At 42.1% G+C, this 18,948-nt stretch overlaps 1 protein-coding gene across 2 annotated transcripts in view; it reads left to right on the top strand.

The window, feature by feature from the left end:
* RHEB (Ras homolog, mTORC1 binding) overlaps window positions 1-18,948 on the top strand; it is a 46,621-nt gene that overhangs the window by 11,782 nt on the left and 15,891 nt on the right. The window contains exon 2 of one of the 2 annotated variants that reach the window (XM_082399013.1): window positions 14,465-14,536. The exons of the other annotated variant lie outside the window; for it this stretch is intronic. Within the exon in view, the coding sequence (XP_082255139.1) occupies window positions 14,465-14,536 (72 nt within the window). The remainder of the gene's footprint in view (window positions 1-14,464; window positions 14,537-18,948) is intronic. 2 annotated transcript variants of the gene reach the window in all.

Genomic DNA, 18,948 nt, shown 5'->3' with positions numbered 1-18,948 from the left:
GCGGGCTCAGTAGTTGTGGCGCATGGGCTTAGTTGCTCCGCGGCATGTGGGATCTTCCCGGGCCAGGGCTCAAACCCATGTGCCCCGCATTGGCAGGCGGATTCTTAACCACTGCGCCACCGGATTCTTAACCACTGCGCCACTACACATTTTTTTAGTCAGCATGTAATTGGTATCATGTATTGTGTAAGAAACACATTGTTAAAGAAACCTTCATAGGGTTCGTTGTTATTCTAGCCCTTTTAACAATGATGATATTCAGGTTGGCGTCCGTTTACAACCCCAGGTGATTCTGTAGTCTTTCTCTGCTGTTTGCAAACCTGGTCCCTTTTATTGATGTCCTTCCATCAGTGGCTCCCAGAGAAGCACCTTCCTGGTACTTATTCATGTCCTGGCCCTGTGGCACTCCTGACCCGCAAGACGCTGCAGAGACGATGATGGGCCAGTGCCGGGCTCAGGCCGTAAGAAGTCGGCAGCTTCTGCTTCTGTGTTCTCTGGAGCTTCGAGGAACACGGGGGAGAGACCTTAGGAGAAGACATGTGGGAAGGGAGAAGGTCCAGCCCTCCCAGCTGAGTCTGGCCCCCAGCCTCCCACCAGCAGAGGCAGCCAAGGGGTGACTTTAAGACCAGCAGAGGAGCCAGCCGAGCCCAGCCTTGATTGTAGTATCGGGAACAAATGAAATAGTTGTTGATTTCAACCACTAAGTTTTGAGGTGTTTGTTACGCAGTGATTACTGAAACAGTAATTTTCTGCATTAGGGGTATGTGTGTGTATTCTTATATTTCTTGATATTTTTTCATGTGAGTTTGAGGATTTAGCTTCAGTAGTTGTTACTGTATATCATTTTCTTAGATTTCAAGTTAATATATTAGATATAATTATTAGGATGTGAGACTAGGATTAAATGAAAATGTCTAGAATGTGGTTATGTAATAAGTTCTTAATAAATGTCATTATTATTACATAGCAGATATTCTGCATGTATCGATATTTTCATTTAATCTTCACAACTACCTATAAAGTATGAGCTGTTATTATATCTATTTTACAGTTGAGGAAACAGACCAGGAAAACTGCCAACTGTCACATAGCTAATCACTATCCTGTTATGCTTGGTTAAAAAAAATAAATATCTTCCCTTTTTAATACTTGTTTTAAAATCAAGTTTTGTCTTTCTCTATCTGACTTATTTCACTTAGCATAATACCCTCCCAGACAAATACTGTATGCTATCACTTGTATGTGGAATATAAAAAATGCAACAGGGACTTCCCAGGTGGTCCAGTGGTAAAGAATCCGCCCTCCAATGCAGGGGACGCGGTTCGATCCCTGGTTGGGGAACTAAGATTCCACATGTTGCGGGGCAACTACGCCCGTGCTCCTCAACTAGAGAGCCCATGTGCCACAAACTACAGAGCCCACGCGCCCTGGAGCCTGTGCGCCACAGCCGGAGAGAAGCCCACGCCCCGCAACAAAGAGCCCACTTGCCTCAACGAAAAGATCCCGCCTGCCGCAATGAAGGTCCCGCATGCCGCAACGAAAATCTGACGCAGCCAAAATTTTAAAATAATGATAAAAATTTTAAAAACTAAAAAATACAACAGAGTAGTGAATATAACAAAAAAGAAGCAGACTCACAGTTACAGAGAACAAACTAGTGGTTACCAGTGGGGAGACGGAAGGGCGGAGGGGCAACCTAGAGGTAGGGGATTAAGATGTACAAACTATTACATATAAAATAAGCTACAAGGATATATTGTACAACACAGGGAATATAGCCAATATTTTATAGTGACTATAAATGGAGTATAACCTTTAGAAATTGTGAATCACTATATTATACATCTATAACTTAGGTAATATTGTACATCAACTATACTTCAATAAAACAAAGAAAAATCAAGTTTTATTGAGGTATAATTTATGTCTAATAAAGTTCCCATTTTTAAGTGTAAAGTTAGATGGGTTTTGACAGATTTATTCACCTGTGTAAAACCATTACTCCAATCAAAATAAAAAACATTTTCATCCCGAAAGTTCCCTCATACCCCACCGCACTCCCAGGCAAACACTGATCTGCTTTCCATTACTATCGATTAGTTTTTCTTGTTAAAAAATTTTGCATAAATAGAATCACACAATAAATACTCTTACTGTGTGACTTCTTTCAATTAGTATAATGTTTTGAGATCCATCCATGTTGTCACATATATAAGGAGTTTCTTTTTATTGCTGAGTAGTATTCTGTTGTGTGCATATACCATAATTTGTTTCTCCAGTCATTTGTTGTTTCCAGTGTTTCACTGCTAAGAATAAAGCTTTGATGAGCATTTGTTATGTGTTTGTTGACACTGTCATTTCTCTTTGGTAAGCACCCCTTGGAATGGAGTTGCTGGGTCACATGTATGAAGTTTATAATTTTCTGTGCAACTACCAGTTTCCCAAAGCATTTGTGCCATTTTACACTCCACCAGCAACAAATGAGACCCATCCTCACTGATATCTGATATTGTCAGTTTTCTAACTCTTCAGCAGTACGGATGTGGTAGGCCATGGAAATTTGAGTTTTCCCAATGACTAATGACATTGAGCGTCTTTTCATATACCTCTTGACCATTTGTATATATCTTCTTTTGTGAAGTGTCCAAGTGTTTTGCCTTTGTTATTGGGTTCTTTTTATTGAGTTATGTATTCTGAATAATAGTTCTTTTTCATATATATATAATATTTTCTCCTAGTTCATGGCTTCCTTTTCATTACATTTCAAAGAACAGAAATTTGTAATTTTGTTAAAGCCCAGTTTATCAGTTCTTTTGCTTATGGTTTACTCATTCTTTTATCATGTAAGGAATCTTTGCCTATCTGAAGATCATAAAAATTTTCTCATGTTTACTTCTAGAAGTATAATTGTTTTAGCTCTTAAGTTCAGGTCTATGATCCATTTCCAGCTAGTTTTTGTGTCTGAGGTAAAGGTTAAGATTCTTTTTTAAACTTGAAGTACAATTTACATACAGTAAAATTTATCCCTTTTTGTGTATGGCTCGGTTTTAACAAGTAAATACTCTATAGTTATGTAACCACAACCACAAGACACAGAACAGTTCCATCAACCCCGCACAATGCCCTTGTGCCCCTCTGTAGTCAGCCCTTACCCCCCTTCTGTTTTCTGTCCCTGTAGTTTTGTCTTTTCCAGAATGTAATATAAATGGAATCACATTTGAGATTTATCCGTGTTGTTGTGTCTATCAGTAGTTCATTCCTTTTTACTGCTGAGTAGTGTTCCTTTGTGTGGATTTAATATAATTTGTTTATCTAGTAACAGGTTGAAGGACATTTGGTTTGTTTCTACTTTGGGACAGTTATGAATAAAGCTGTTATAGGTATATGCATACAAGTTTTTGGGTGACCATAGTTTTCATTTCTCTTGGAAAAATACCTAAGAATGGGACTGCTGGGTCATCTGATAAATGTGTTTTATTTTTAAAAAACTTTTTCCAAAGTGACTGTACCATTTTGCACCCCGTCCAAAGAGAACAGTTGCTCCACATCCTCTCCAGTACTGGTATTGTCAGTATTTTTTTATTGTAGACATTTTTAATTAGATGTGTTATATCTCACTGTAATTATATTTGCATTTTCCTAATGAATAATGATAAGCATCATTTCATGGGCTTACTTGCCTTTTTTTTTATATAATTTGATTAGCAGCGGTTTTATTTTTTTTAATAAATTTATTTTTGTCTGCATTGGGTCTTTGTTGCTGCACACAGGCTTTCTGTAGTTGCAGTGGAGCTGGGGCTACTCGTCGTTGCGGTGCGCGGGCTTCTCGTTGTGGTGGCTTCTCTTGTTGTGGAGCTCGGGCTCTAGGTGGACAGGCTTCAGTAGTTGTGGCACGCGGGCTCAGTAGTTGTGGCGCAGAGGCTTAGCTGCTCCGCGGCATGTGGGATCTTCCCGGACCAGGGCTCGAACCCATGTCGCCTGCATTGGCAGGCGGATTCTTAACCACTGCACCACCAGGGAAGTCCTTACTTGCCGTTTGAATATTTTCTTTGTTAAAGTGTTCAAATCTTTTGCTCGTATGCTTAATTGGGTGGTTTTTTCATTGTTGAATTTTGAGAGTTTGTTATATGTCCTGATTCATGCCCTTTGTTGGATAATGTGTTTTGCACATGTGTTCTCCAGGTCTGTGGTTTGTCTTTTCATCCCCTTAACAAGGATCTTTGGCTGACCAGTTTTAATCCCGATGAAGAGTCCAATGTACCCTTTTCTTCTTGGATTGTGCTGTTGAAATCTTTCTCATTAACTCAAGGTCACAGAGATTTTCTCCTGTGTTTTCTTCCAGAAGTTTCATAGTTTAGGTTTTGCAGTTGGTCTGTGATCCATTTTTTATCCTGTACTTTTATATGGGATATGGTCAGGTTCTTTCTCTTTAATATTGATATCCAGTTGTGTCAGCACCACTTGTTGAAAAAGACTGTTCTTTCTCCCTTGAATTGCCTTTGCACCTTTATCCAAAATCAGCTGATCATTTATATGTGTGGGTTTATTTCTGGAGCCTGTATTTTGTTCCATTAATCTATATGTCTGTTTTTATGCCAATACCATACTGTCTTGATAACTGTAGTCTCCTATTAAGTCTTGAAATCAAGTACATACTTGTTTCTTTTTTAAATTGTCTGAGGTTCTTGTTTCCCTTACAGATCAGTTTTTCCATTTTTTTCCTTTTTGGTTTGTATTAAATACCTATTTTGAAGCAGGTTAAAATGCCCATTTTTCATTTCTAGTCCATTTTTCAGAATTTCCTCCTGATCTCCCTAGTGTTTCCTCCTCTCACTTCCCTCTCCTCAGTAGAAATTCTCCAGTGGTGGTTCTTCTTTTTTTTTTTCTGGCCGCACTGTGTGGTATGCAGGATCTTAGTTCCCCAGCCGGGGGTCAAACCCATGCCCCCTGCAGTGGAATCGCAGAGTCTTAACCACTGGAGCACCGGGGAACTCCCTGGCAGTTCTTTTTTACAAAACACCACCACCACTTTCTAATCCTGTGGGGGGGAGGGGTGTACTTGACCTTTCACATAGGTGCCTTCCTTTCTGTTAAGATTACAGGATCCTTGTAGATGGCAGTCAGGTGTATCATGCTGACATCTTTTTCAGAATTCAGGTGATCATAGAATCCTGTTATGGAATAGGATCAGTCGATGTGTGTGGACTGAAGGTGTACTGTGTTTAGTCATCACACGCATGAGGGTTCCAAGGCACAAAGGCATTAACTTCCCCAGAGACACAGCTGGGGTTCACACCGTAATCTGAATTCAAATCCTGAACCTTAACCCTCAGTCCTGTTTCTATTAATTATATTTCCTCAATGCCAGGATGTATTGTGGTTTTAATTTACTAGTGTGTTCTCATCAACCCCTGCCCCGCGAAGCTGCCGTTAACAGATGATGTTTCTTAGAATAAATGGAGTCCTGGAAACGGGAAAAGTTGATTATTACGTGGCGAATACTTTTTGCCCTGTGGCCATAACCACAGTTATTCCATTATTTACTTGAAATGTATTTTATGTGAAATAGTAGGAACTTATTTCAAAAGATGTTACCTGGATTTTTTTTAAACAGAGTATTTGTGAAAAAAAAGTTTTTTCATATTCACTTGATCATGTTTAATCTGTTTTTTCATAAGTTTTTTACAGTAGAAGCAATTCCTTGGATAATCTCTGGGAACTCTGGGCATGTTTAGTTACAGTCTTCCCAGACCTTTATAAGATTAATTTCACCTATTCCAATTATTCTGATGGCTGCTTTTTCTTAGTAATAGAGTTTTTGTGTGGTTGGGAATTTGGGATTACAGGTTGGTGTTTGAGTTGTTTTCCTCTTACTTCCTCTGCCCTCTTCCCATCTTTACTCACTCTTTTCTGTTGGGTTTTTTCACTGGCCATCATCTGGCCCCAGTCCACAATCCTCTTGTGGGGAGCTTGCTTGGTTCCTGGTAGGACCGTGTCCTGTCCCATTTGCCACCCCCATCCCAGACACGTAAAAAATATGACCCCAGTGCTTGGTTAGCAGCTTTCTTTAAGTTTCTGGCTCTGGCCTCTTCCAAGGATCATTGAAGTCAATTATTAAAAGGCATCACTGATGTTTGTTCCTTGAGAAATTTTTTTTATATATATAATTGTTTATTTATTTATTTATTTTTGGCTGCGTTGGGTCTTCGTTGCTGCGTGCGGGCTTTCTCTAGTTGCAGCAAGCGGGGTCTACTCTTCGTTGCAGTGCGCGGGCTTCTCATTGCAGTGGCATCTCTTGTTGCGGAGCACGGGCTCTAGGTGAGCGGGCTTCAGTAGTTGTGGCACGTGGGCTCAGTAGTTGTGGCTCGCAGCCTCTAGAGCGCAGGCTCAGTAGTTGTGGCACACGGGCTTAGTTGCTCCGCGGCATGTGGGATCTTCCCGGACCAGGGCTCGAACCCGTGTCCCCTGCATTGGCAGGCGGACTCTTAACCACTGCACCACCAGGGAAGTCCCCCTTGAGAAATTTTACTTCCAGATTGTGTCAGTTAAGAGTGGGTGTAGAGTCAAGTGATAAGTAATGTTTCTTAAAGCAGAGAAGACTCCTATCACTCTAAAATATGAATTTATCAAATAGAAGAGTGATTTGAGTGATCTTTATAAGAAGATACTAAAATTTTCAGTTCTATTGCAATAATATTGCAATCAGTTAGTATGCTTTTGACTGCGAAATAATTTGTCTCATGCTGGCTTAAAGAATAAGGTTTATTCATTCACATAAATGGAAGACTAGCGGTTGACTAGTCAGTCAACTCAAGAACAGAGTTTCTTCCATCTCTTTTTTCCTGCCAGCCTTGACCTTGGTCCAGGGGTTCTCAAACCTGTGGCACATTGGAATCACTCGGGGATCTTTTTAACAATCCCCGTGCCCTGGCTGCACCTTGTAGTAATTAAATCAGAATTACTTGAGGATGAGGCCCAGCCAGTAGTTTTTGGAATTCCCTCTGTGTTTCCGGAGTGCAGCTAAGTTTGTGAACCAGTGTTCTAAACTTTAGAACTTGGTTTGGAGATCAGTATCACCAGGGATCTTGGTAGAAATGGAAAATCCCACACCCCACCCCAGATCAAATAGATCAACAATCTACACTTTAACGTGGTCCCTAGGAGAACTGCTTATTCTTTAACATTAGGGAAGCCCTGCTTTAGAACACTGGTTTTCAAACTTCCAGATACGCTGGAATCACTGGAGGAGTTTGAAAAATACTGAGTGAAGCATGGGCCCCACCCTAGAAATTCTGGTATATAGGGGTTACCTGAAGTGTTACCTAGAATCTGGGTTTTGCTATTGCATCCTATAGTATTCAAGATGTTCATTTGTCCCCCGTTATTTCCTGTAAATTGGTAGTTAAATCTAGCAGTTTGGTCAGATTTAGGCGGTTTCTTTCTCTTTTTCCTTCCCCACCCTCCTTAAAATTGCTACTAGGAGACCCATAATATCTGGTTATTTCTCTTTTTGCGGCATTAATAGCTGCTCCTCATCATTGCTTAGATCCATTCATTCATTAGTTTAAAAAATCATGGTAATTATTTGTTATGTTCCTTTGTTTACAAGGAATAGATACATATTTCCTCCAATTTATTGCATTTATTGTGCTTTTTTATTTTAATATACTTCTCACTATTAGAATTTATGTACCAAGCAATTTCTGTTTGTTCGCTGATATATCCCAGCGCCTAGAACCATGCGTGGAACACAATAGCTGCTTAATAGCTATTTGAGAGATTAATGAGTTAATCCATAGTCAGGGATTTGAAAACTCGGGATTCAGATGGAATGAAATGTTACCAAGCTTGACACTGTTAAAAATACAGCTGTTGTGAGGCAGAACCGGGAGGGAAAAAGGTGTTTGGACAGGTTGGGGAGCGCATCTCCTTATTTTACAAAGTGAATAGTCCAGCTCTTCTGTCTGTAACTGATGAAGCTACAAGTCCAGGTTTCAGTGTGGGTAGTGTAACCATTTAGCTCCGGGGAACTGGAGGGGAGAGTAGACCACCTGCAGCTTGGTGGCTGTGTCAGCATCTGGTCCCTATGGAGGCAGACATCCCGAAGTCACAACGTGCCTCTGGCCAGTAGTTTCTTGGAATTGTTGTTATACGTTGCATGCTTCACTGTTCTTTGATTTCTTTTGTTAAGTGAAAGAGCTGCTGCTCTTCCTTAATTGCCTCTGTAGCTTTAGCCTCTATGTTCCTGACTTTTTACTTCAAGGCTCCTCAAACCAGAGGCTACACACTTTTTGTCAGGTATTGTAGTCAGATTACTACCGGACATGCAGGTCACGTGCATCCCCACGGTTGCGTTTGATTTGGGTTAGTGGGGTAGAGCTTTAAGCGACTGAGATCATTTTCTAGAGCATGCGCTCATCTCTGTGGTCAGGGATATAGCACCCAACGGCTGCAACACCCAACCAAGTCTTTCTATAGCACTGAGAGCAGAAGGGGAACGTAAGTCAGGATGTACTCCCCTGGATTTTTAAACATATTTAATAAGTATGTCAGAGGCATGTGAACAAACCAGATGGATTGGAGTTAAACCAGTAGAGAAATGAAGAATGTGTTCAGAACTGTTTCAGGAGGAAGATTTGGAGGAGACCAGGAGCGGGGATGGGATGTAGAGCCCAGGAGCGGGGATGGGATGTAGAGCCCAGGAGCGGGGATGGGATGTAGAGCCCAGGAGCGGGGATGGGATGTAGAGCCCAGGAGCGGGGATGGGATGTAGAGCCCAGGGGCTGGAATCGCTTCTGTGGAAAGAAGGGTGTGCTGCCCGCTTCCTCTGCGCCGTGGTGATGATGTGAAGAGGGCCAGGCAGACGGGCTGCATTGCACAGCCCAGGGGCTCCCTTCACACTGTCTGACGTGCACAGAGCCAAGGCAAAGGTGAGTGGAAGACAGCGGTGTCACAGTAGTTACCTCTAAGGTTCAGCCCCAGCTTGTAGTCATGGCTGTGTCCCAGTTCCTGGCCCATGTTGTGTGTTCTTTAAATGCTTATGATCTGAGCTGCTGGGAGGAACTGGAGGATTTGGGAACACCCTGCAGACAGGGGGAGGTAGGTGATTTAGAATGGTCACATTTGAACTTGGCACCTGAGGGGGGAGTGGTAATTAAACTTTAGGGTGAAGCACATGAGTGGGGGCTTGTTAATACTCCTGCCTGGGAGGTTTGGGTGGGGCTTAGGAATTTGCAGTTGCAGTAGGTTGCCCTGGGATGCTGCTGGAACCACACTTCGCTGCTTTGTTGGGAAAGGGACACTCACAGAAAGGATTCCTAAAGATTCCTAAAGACAGAGGACAGAGCGGGGGGGAAAGGCCACAGCTTGAGAATGGTTGCCAAGCCACAGGGTTGGGGGTTTTCTGCAGCTGAGCTCAACAGGCTCACAAAAGGCCAAAGATGAGATTAAGATCATAGAATTTATCAGCCCAGAGAAAGGAAATTGACAGGTTCTGATGAAAGAGTAGTGCGTGGGGCACAGTGATTTATCTTGGGACTTAAACTGATCAGGAAGGAAGTGAACAGTGGTAGAGATTGGAGATTCAGGAGACTCGTAGAGCGCAGGGTATATCTAACTTTTTGGGCCTCAGTCTGTAGTAAGAAATACATTGTACGTTGTGACCCAGTCATAAATGTTTATGTAACTGAAAAGTTCCATGATGACTTTATTATTTGCAGTCCACTCTGGTGTTCCTATTTCTTTAAAAACGGTGCTGGTCCTAGCTCAGTATGTTGATTTCATGATCTGGTGGGATACAACCCCTGGTTTGAAAACATTGCTTCCAGAGATGGTCTGGATTAGGTGATGGGAGTCAGAAGGTGAGGACGCTGGGAAGACTCACCACCTGCTTATTGATTGGTTCGCGGGAGGTGCAGGGTTGGAGGTGGAGTCGTCTGGGTGTTTCCTGTCGTGCTCAGGAGGCAGTCGCTGAAGTGTGTGGAGGTGGTTATTATTGGTGGCAAGACCCGTGAGCTTGGAAGCTAAACTGTTAGTCAGTTCGTCTGCATGGACAAAGAAGTCCCATAAGGCAAGCTTAAGGACTCAAGGTAAAAATGAAAGCAGTTCTTGGGATGGGTTGTATGCTAGGTGCGTGACGTTGGTCCAGCGGACCCTTCTGCCCAACGATGTGATAGCCCAGCAGATTGAGACCTACTCCTCCCCATTTTATCCCCGTGAACGAGTGACTGTCTGCTGTTCCAGAGGATGCTGGTTTCGGGGTGGGGAGAGATATATAAGTAATTTTTTTTCTTTATGGAGAATAAGCATGAAAAGTTGTTCAAAATTAATCTGAAAAGTATTAAAACGTTTGTATAAATAGTGCCTATTTTATAACAATTGTGAAGTGTGAGAGGTTCAGTTAACAACCTTGAAGGTATATCTTCTGTTGTGAAAATACTGGGTGAAAAAACTTACTGTGCTAAATTACCATTGCAAAAAATGTATATATAACAATGCTGTTTTTACATAGTAAAAGTTCAGAAGAAACTTTTTTTTTAATAATTTTTATGACTTTTAAAACTAAGGCGGTTCTTAGTTTGGAGGGAAAATATTTGGAAGTTAATTGTGGGATGTTGAGATATATTTTCAAACCTCTTACAGTACTGTTATATCATAAAACGAGTGATTTATGTCTGTGTTGATAAACACACATCTGGGCACGTGCTGCTTTTCCGTTTGTTTCAGATCACTCCTATATTGCTTTCATATAACATTTCTCCAAAGAGTTGATCTGGAGTTGAGATTCTCTTCAGATTGTACAAATTAATGCACCTTTCGAGAGCATGATCATTGCTGAAACATGATCATAACTAGTGTTTCAGAATCTGAATTTGATAAGGACAAAAGCCAAATAAATGTATGAACTTATTATGAGGGGAAAATTTTAAAGGTGCTCAAGTAAAGAACATAATTTGCTGTAGATGAACAAAGTCTCTTGGAGCTGCTGCAAGCAAACTGCTTGCGAAACTTGACCAAAGAGCTGAATTGCTGCTTTGGAGGATGAGGATGGTAAGGACATCTCTGAAAGCCAGAAATTACTAGAACCAGGACTGAGAACACTATGAGCAGTGGGCTTTATTTACTAAGAATAATTATCGTTTAGTGCTGACTTGTAAAGATTTCGGCACTAGTTGTCTTCTATATAATTCTCCTTTTTCATGGAAACCGTAGAAAACCACTGTGTCAAGTCTGCAAATGTAGCCTCCCTGTCCCTCCTTAATTTAAGGAATTAATGATCTCCCTTAGGGGAGAGTCCAAGGATGAGAGACCCGAGGGAGACCTAGCTTTTCTTCAGTCCTGCTTCTGCTAATGAATAATCCCTTTTTCCGAGGACCGATCTGATTGAGAAGTCCAGCTTGCCCCCTGAGGAACTGCAGTTTTAAATCTGGTGTCCCAGTTACTTGTGAAGGTGATAGTTTGCTGTCAACCTGCATTGTGATTTGGGTTGAACTACATTGTCTGCTTTTGCCAGAATAATTACTTGTGTTTTCAAGTTAAATGTCCGTTTAGCCTGTCAAATAATTTATGCCCTTTATAAAGGTACAAATGAGGAAGTCTTCTTGGGATATGTGCCAATAATTGTATCTTTAAGTGTGGTCCAGTTGTTATCTATAACTCCATCTTTGCACTTTATCTCATGCTGTCTTGTTTACTGTGCGTAACTTGCTTTTGGTTGTGGCTTCTGAAATTTCGCGCGGTAAGTCCTGAGGCTCTTCTCCCCCTCCCCTCACCCCTGCAAGTAAGGCTGTTGAGACTTAGCTGGTGCCGGTACATAATGGTTCATTACGGTCTAATCCAGTGTTTGCTACCGGTTTCCGTCCTCTTTGGGGGAACGTAGTATGTATATCACACCCTCTTTCTTTCACTATTTTTAATCCAGTTCTGCTTTTTAAAAGTTTTCAAAATCATTTTTAATTCCTTTTGTTTTTAATTCTTCAAAAGCTCTAAAGAAGTTTATTTTCTTTCTAAAATTTTTCAGTTTTGCTAACTTACAAGAGAGGGTTTTTTCCCTTGCTGCTTTCATTACATAAAATAGCTTTGCTGTGTTTTGAGCTAAATGCTCCTTTATGGGCTAGCTTATATAACATGGTTTCTTTTGAACACAGTCCGCTTGAAGTGTGTGACATTCCTGGATTGCCACTGTATCCCTGTGTCACAGGCAGGCCCGTGCTTGGACACCAACACAGACTAGAACTGTGTTTCCTAGTCATGTGTGTAAATGGACATCTTCTGTAGTATCTGAGGGTGAGCGTGCCCTTCGGAGGTCTGAGCCCACATGTCTACAGTGTGTCGGGCACTGCGCTGGTCTTGGTAGACTAATTAGTGAAAGAAGAAAATTTTAGATAACTTTAAGCACTAAAAAGAAATAAAACAAGATGGCTATGAGAGCGTGACTGTTAGGGAGCTGGCGCCACCTTCGGTTGGGCGGTCTCGGGGAAGGGATGTTTGAGCTCAGGCCAGAATAACGATAAAAGTGAGTCTGTACATTCAGAGATGCGGGGTGGCTGGGACAAAGGCACAAAGGCGGGCAGGAACTTGGCAGGGACAGAAGGATGTGACTGGAGCCTGGGAGGGCCCGGGAGGAGGAGGGAGGGCAGCAGATGAGGTAGGGAAGGGGGCAGAGCAGGGCACCCACGGGGAGAGCCCGGGGCTGTGGGCAGGGTTAGGAGCTGGGGGTTATTCTGATGGCGGTGAGGATTTTAAGCAGGGAAGTAATGTTTAATTTTCAAAAGCTCTTGTAGGCTGCTTTGTAGAGAAGGATTTCAGTTGTTTGTCATTCTGGAGACGCTCTGAACGGTGCTTAGCTGCTCGTGAGGAGCCGGCAGGCCTGCCAACTCGGGGCTCTTCTCGTTGTCTCCCAGCAGCCCCTACTTATAAGCTCGCGTATTAGTTAATTTGAGTGTATGGGGACTGCCTTTGGTGTGAAAACACTGTGCCCCCTGTGGACCGCACCCCTCCGTGGTCTGGAGGAGGACAGGCCCAACCCAAACCCCAGGAGTGTAAAACTCGTGTTACCAAACCTCTCTCCTTGGCTCTCCCTGCACCTCCTTTGAGATGGAAGTTCCGTGAGATACAGCGAGCATGTAGTGTGTGTGCTTTATAATGCTCTGAGGGCGCGGAGAGAAGGAAGGGTTTGGGGTGAAATTAGGGAGGGACCACTTCCTATTTCCTGCTGATAAAATCAGTCTGCGCTTCGTATTCGCCCCACATCCGGGGGTCAACCAACCTCGGATGGAAAATATGGCGGGCAGGGGGCAGAAAGTTCCAAAATGCAAAACTTGAATTTATTGCATGCTGGCAACTGTTTACATGGCATTTACATTGTATTATTGGGTATTATAAGTAATCTAGAGATTTAAAAGTATGTGGGAAAATGTGCTAGGTTATATGCAAATACTACGCCTTTTTTTTTTTTATTGTGGTATAGTTGATTTACAACGTTGTGTTAGTTTCAAGTGTACAGCAAAGTGATTCAGTTATACATATATATTATTTTTCATATTCTTTCCCATTATGGTTTATTACAGGATATTGATTATAGTTCCCTGTGCTGTACAGTGGGACTTTGTTGTTTATCTGTTTAGCAGTATGTATCTGCTAATCCCAAACTCCTAATTTATCCCTCCTCCCACCTTCCCCCTTTGGTACCCATAAATTTGTTTTCTGTGTCTGTGAGTATGTTTCTGCTTTGTAAATAAGTTCATTAATACTGCACCGTTTTATGTAAGGGACTTGAGTATCCTCGGATTTTGGTGTCTGAGGGGAGGGATGGCTGTAATGTGGCCTGTGTTCTTGCAGGGTGTCTTCACAGGGTACCCTCTTCTAAAGTCCTCCAGGAGAAATTTACTGACAACAGGGGGGTGAGAACCTGGGGCTCTGGTTCTTGATTTGTTAACATACAGGCTCAACTATTACTGGTGATTTTGTGAAGTCAGAGCATTTCTTTATTGTCTTCTGTGTTCCAGACATTGTGAGGCCTTCAATACTGAATGATTGAGAGAGAATTTCTACCTTCAAGAAGTTTTAAAAACCGACTTTTATCACATATTTTCAGATTATCCTCTTTAAAAACTACTTGGTAACACTTATAACAGCCATAAGTGAAAGAGCCCAAAGAAACTGATCATGCTTTATTAATTTCGAGTTCAAAATTAATAGCCAGATTTCAGGGACACCAGAGGAAATTAACTTAGCTTAGCTTAAACCTTATTTAAGAGTTTGTTTACTTTTGACAAACTATGTGATATGCGTACCGGTCAGTACTGTTTGTTAATGTCACAGACATGTGTAATTCATAATAGCGTAATTGCTTAAATTCCTGTAGTATATATGGAATTTAGAGTATTTCTTGGTAAAATAGTAGAATTAAAGTATTTTTACCTTAATATGCCAGTGCGTACTCAGCTATTGCTCTCTCTTATAGGGAAATCCTCATTGACGATTCAGTTTGTCGAAGGCCAATTTGTTGATTCCTACGATCCAACCATAGAAAACAGTAAGTATTGTTTTCAAGGATTTATAAACTGAGAAGCCTGCTTTTTGCCTACAAACAGCCACTGTATATTCCTGGAGGCTCTGGTTGCAGGGGGTGTTCAGTTAAACGTATAGATCTCCAACTGGGGGCCCAAAAAAGCTTCCAACAGCTTTACCCACTTTACACTGAATGAATTTTATTCAGTGTCCAGGTCCCACCATCTAGAAATTGTTACTCATCTCCATTGGAACCCAGTTTTACATTGGAACCTCATATTAGAGATGCTGCTTTAAGAAAACAAGTAGAGAGCAGAATCTTTTTTTTTTTTTTTTTCCTTCTCAACAGTAGCCCTTTTTAGGGATTCCAAGCTTAAAAAGAAAGGATGAACACACTCCGGATCCTTTGTACCTTACTCTTGTAGAAGCGCTAGTCCCCCAGCCCTTTCTAGTTCTGAAGACTTGAGAGGGGGCTGTGCAGAAGTGAGCTGTCGGGGATTGGAGAGAGCCCTCGCCGCATTTCCTGAGAAGTTGGCTCCAAAGCCTATTGGCATCTCAGGCCACGTGCAGGAAAAAGCACCCAAGACCAGAACCAGTCACAGCCTTTACCTCATCTAGTTTCAGTCCCTGGTTTCAGAATCTTCCGGAAGGATTCTAGGACTAGGACACAAGTCTTGATTCTAGGGATCATGAAAGAGAACCTGAAACACTTCCATCCAGGGAAGTTGGTCTTGTTTTGTGCTATCTTAGAACCGTAGGTAGGCCCTGGAACCAGTCTTCTTAGGTTCTGGGCACCAGGACTTACCTAGGATTTATCACCAGGAGCACATAGATTTAAAGGTGGGATTCGTCAAACCCTGATTGGCATGTTAGACATGAAGCCGACTTAACAGCCAGGTTCATGGACTTTAACAGCTGGATTCACAGACTTCACCTGCCCAAAGCTTGCAAGAGAGAGACTTAAAAAGGAGCTTCCAACAGGGGGGTGGACACACTATGGCCTGCAGGTCACAAAGGCCCCACTGCCTTTTTGTACAGCCCATGAGCAAAGAATGGTTTTTACATTTTTAATATTTGAAAAGGAATAATGTTTGTGACATGTGAGTGTTCTGTGAATTTTAGATTTCAGCACCCTAGAGATTTATCAGAACACGGCCCTGCTTGTTCCCTTACACTATACCGTCTATGGCTGTCTTTGCTCTACCGTAGCAGAGCTGTTGAGTAGTTGCCGCAGAGACCATATGGCCCACAAAGCCTAAAATAGTTACTGTCTGGCCCTTTTCAGGAAGGGTTTGCCAGCCTCTGGCTTAAAATATTAAGCTGTCCTTCGTGTCCTGGTGTGCTGGTGGCAGGGAAGGAAAGCTGTTGGTTGCTAAACTAACTCTGGGAAGAGAGTTTGAAGTAACCCCTGCCGGTATCAGGAAGGAGGGGTCCTGACCGCATGCGGTGTTGATTTGTTAGCTGGCACATGATAGTCTGCAGGTGTGAGAGGCAGACTCATTTTAATGCTACCTGAACAAGTTTGGTTGTCCGCCACTGGGATAAGAACATAAGAAAGCCGTGATCTTGCCCTTAATATTTGCTGTATGTAGCAATTTTTAATTTTGTGTCCTTAAAGAGATAAGGCTCATTTGGGAATTTTAGTCATAGAACAGTAGAAGATAGTTTTCCTGGTAAGCTCTGCCCATAAAAGTGGTTCTTAGGATTGTGTATCTTTGTGCTCTTTAAAATCGAGTTGGAAGGAGAGTCATGGTGTTGAATATAAATACATTTTCTTTATATGTAAGGAATGGACCCAGTGAAAGTACAACTTTATTACCTTGATAGTATCTCAGAAGCAGAATGATATGACCCTACTTTGAAGCCTGTCAGCATCAACTTTAATCATGATTTTAATGTTTACCTATCTAATACTTACTGTTAAATAGTAAAGAATGAATTAACAGTATTTATTAAATCTTTAGGCAAGGGCAGAAATGACTGTCAGAGTATGTGAATCCCTTAAAAGTTCATGAGACATATACAGACATCACGTTCCATTTACCAGGCTTCTGACCGTCTAACACAGGGCAGAAACCCTTCCTCCACCCTTTCCCCCATGATTTAGTAGGAAAACATTGTTCAGAGATAACAAGGAATGAGAAAGGGAATGGTATCATAAACTCATTGCTAGCAACATAAATGAATGGGTAGTTTTATGGTTTTAAAAAACACAGTACTCTGTAAATCTGGGGATTCTTTTCACACTTAACTTTATAATACAGAACAGGTTGTTTCTATCAAACGTTCAGTAGTAACACGTCTCTGTGAAGTATCACTGCAAAAGCAAAAATGCTGCAACTATGTCATCTTTTAACATAGGGGTATAGGAGAATAATATCAATGAAACCATAATAATATTTTCTAGTTTGGGGAAATTTCTAGACCAAATACTGTTATGCAGATGTAGCTTTTTTATATACTGTAGTGTATAAACAACTCATTGCAAACTAAATTGATATGATGAAATTTAACTAATGGTGGTTTATAATTTAAAGGAAAAAAATAGCAGCAGTTCACAGTTTCTGCCGTCTCAAGGTAGCCCTGTTGATGAATTAATAAAGCTGCTCTCAGAAAGTTGGGGAATTCTCATTAGGAGTTTTGCAGCATTATCAAGCATTGCATGGTGGGTAGACTTCTCAGTAGGATATGAATTAGGAGTTCTCAATACACTTTAGTAATACAAATCTTACTTTGTGAATATCCAATTTTAGAAATCTCTTATTACCTTGCTTATTAGTAGGTTTAACTAGTAAGTGGCTATTAGTCTGCTTAGGGCAGTCTCGGGGTTTTAGGTTGGAAATTGGATTAATTTCTCCAGCGATTGAAAAAGGGAGGGAGAGAGGAAAGTGATACCCGGAGAGAGCCAGCTTTGCCTTTCTACACAAGGAGGGCGTAGGAGAATCTGTTCCTGGTTTATGGAACTGACAGACATACCTCTCATTACACTTCCCTTTTTTCTATAGTAACAAGAAGAGGCAGTTTTCCTGTGGCAGATGGAAGGTCTTCAATTTCATTTCACTGCCATGTGTAGGAGGATTTACATCCTTTTTATATGCAACGAAATACTAAAACGTTTATTAATATCTTATTTCTTGTGTGTCTCTTCCCTCACTAGCCAGTACTCCCCCAGCCTCCTTGGCTGAATTTTCGTGTTTTTCTGACCCGGCATCACAGGTGCCCCTCTGGCTCTCCCTGCACTTGCTTTCTTGTGACCCTCGCTCTCCAAGAACTTGCTTGGCTCACCACAGCCCCCAGCCTCTCCTCTCCCCTGAAATGGTATTTCGTGGGCTTTCCAACTGAACATACCTAAACCCAGCCCCTGCTCCCTCCCCCCCACCCCCCCCCACCCCGTGCTGCTCCTCCAGGCTTTCCCTCTGTTGATGGATGGTACATCGTGCGTTTGTACTTTGGAGTCACCCTGATCCCCTTTCTCTCGCACCTACTTCCAGTCGACCAGAAAATCCTTCGGGTCCTACCTGTGCAGCACATCCAGAACCCAGCATTTCTCACGCCTCCGTCTCCGCCCCGCTAGTCCAGGCCACCGTCATCCTTCCATCACGATAGTCTACGTAGCCACTATATTGTGGGCTCCTACTGATGTCCCTTAGCCACTTTTGTCCGTTTCAGTTATTCACAGCATAGCCAGAGTGATCTTTCTAAAATATAAATCAGACCAGGTTACTCCGTGCTCAAAACCCTTGGTTTTCCCGTCACATTCTGAATAAAAACCTGCGGTCCTCACCGTGTCCTAATAACGTCTCCTGCCTCGTCTCCAGCCGTTCTCTCGCAGGCTCAGCTGCTTTGCCTTCTCACTTTTCCTTGCCTTTCTTACTTCTTCACTTGCAGTTTAGGCTCTGCCTGGATGCTTCTCACAGAGAAGATACCTGACTGTGTGTATGTCTTGTTTGCCTCTCTGTCTGTCTGCTTCTTCCTCCTTTTACTGGGATGTCAGCTCACCGAGGTCAGAGACTGCAGTGTCTCGAACACCTAGAACAATGCTGGTGGTGATCATAGGCGCTCAAAAAATAGTTCTTGAATGAATGAATGTTTTGTTTCAATAATCTTTTCATAATAATTCCATTACACTTCATAACCACAACTACTTACTTCTAATTGAAGGTTACAGGTTTGTTGCTCACCAGCGTTCCTTACAGAATTTTCATCGAGTCTAAGACGCACCTTTGATCTTACCTGACTGAGGTGTCGATGAGCAGGTTTCCACCCAGGAACATCATGACTGCCCCCTGGCCGACGGTGATCAAGAGCACCGTCAGGGCACTAAGCGTCCCAAGTTCCGAGGGGTTACAACGTGGGGGAAAAAAATTCCAATAGAATTTCTTTCTTAGAAATGATGAAAACAGTTTATATTGGGTACTCCCTATCTTGATATATTCT

Source organism: Balaenoptera borealis, assembly GCF_965194805.1.
Source record: "Balaenoptera borealis genome assembly, chromosome: 7".
Classification (NCBI taxonomy): domain Eukaryota; kingdom Metazoa; phylum Chordata; class Mammalia; order Artiodactyla; family Balaenopteridae; genus Balaenoptera; species Balaenoptera borealis.
This window is presented reverse-complemented; position numbering and strand designations above follow the sequence as displayed.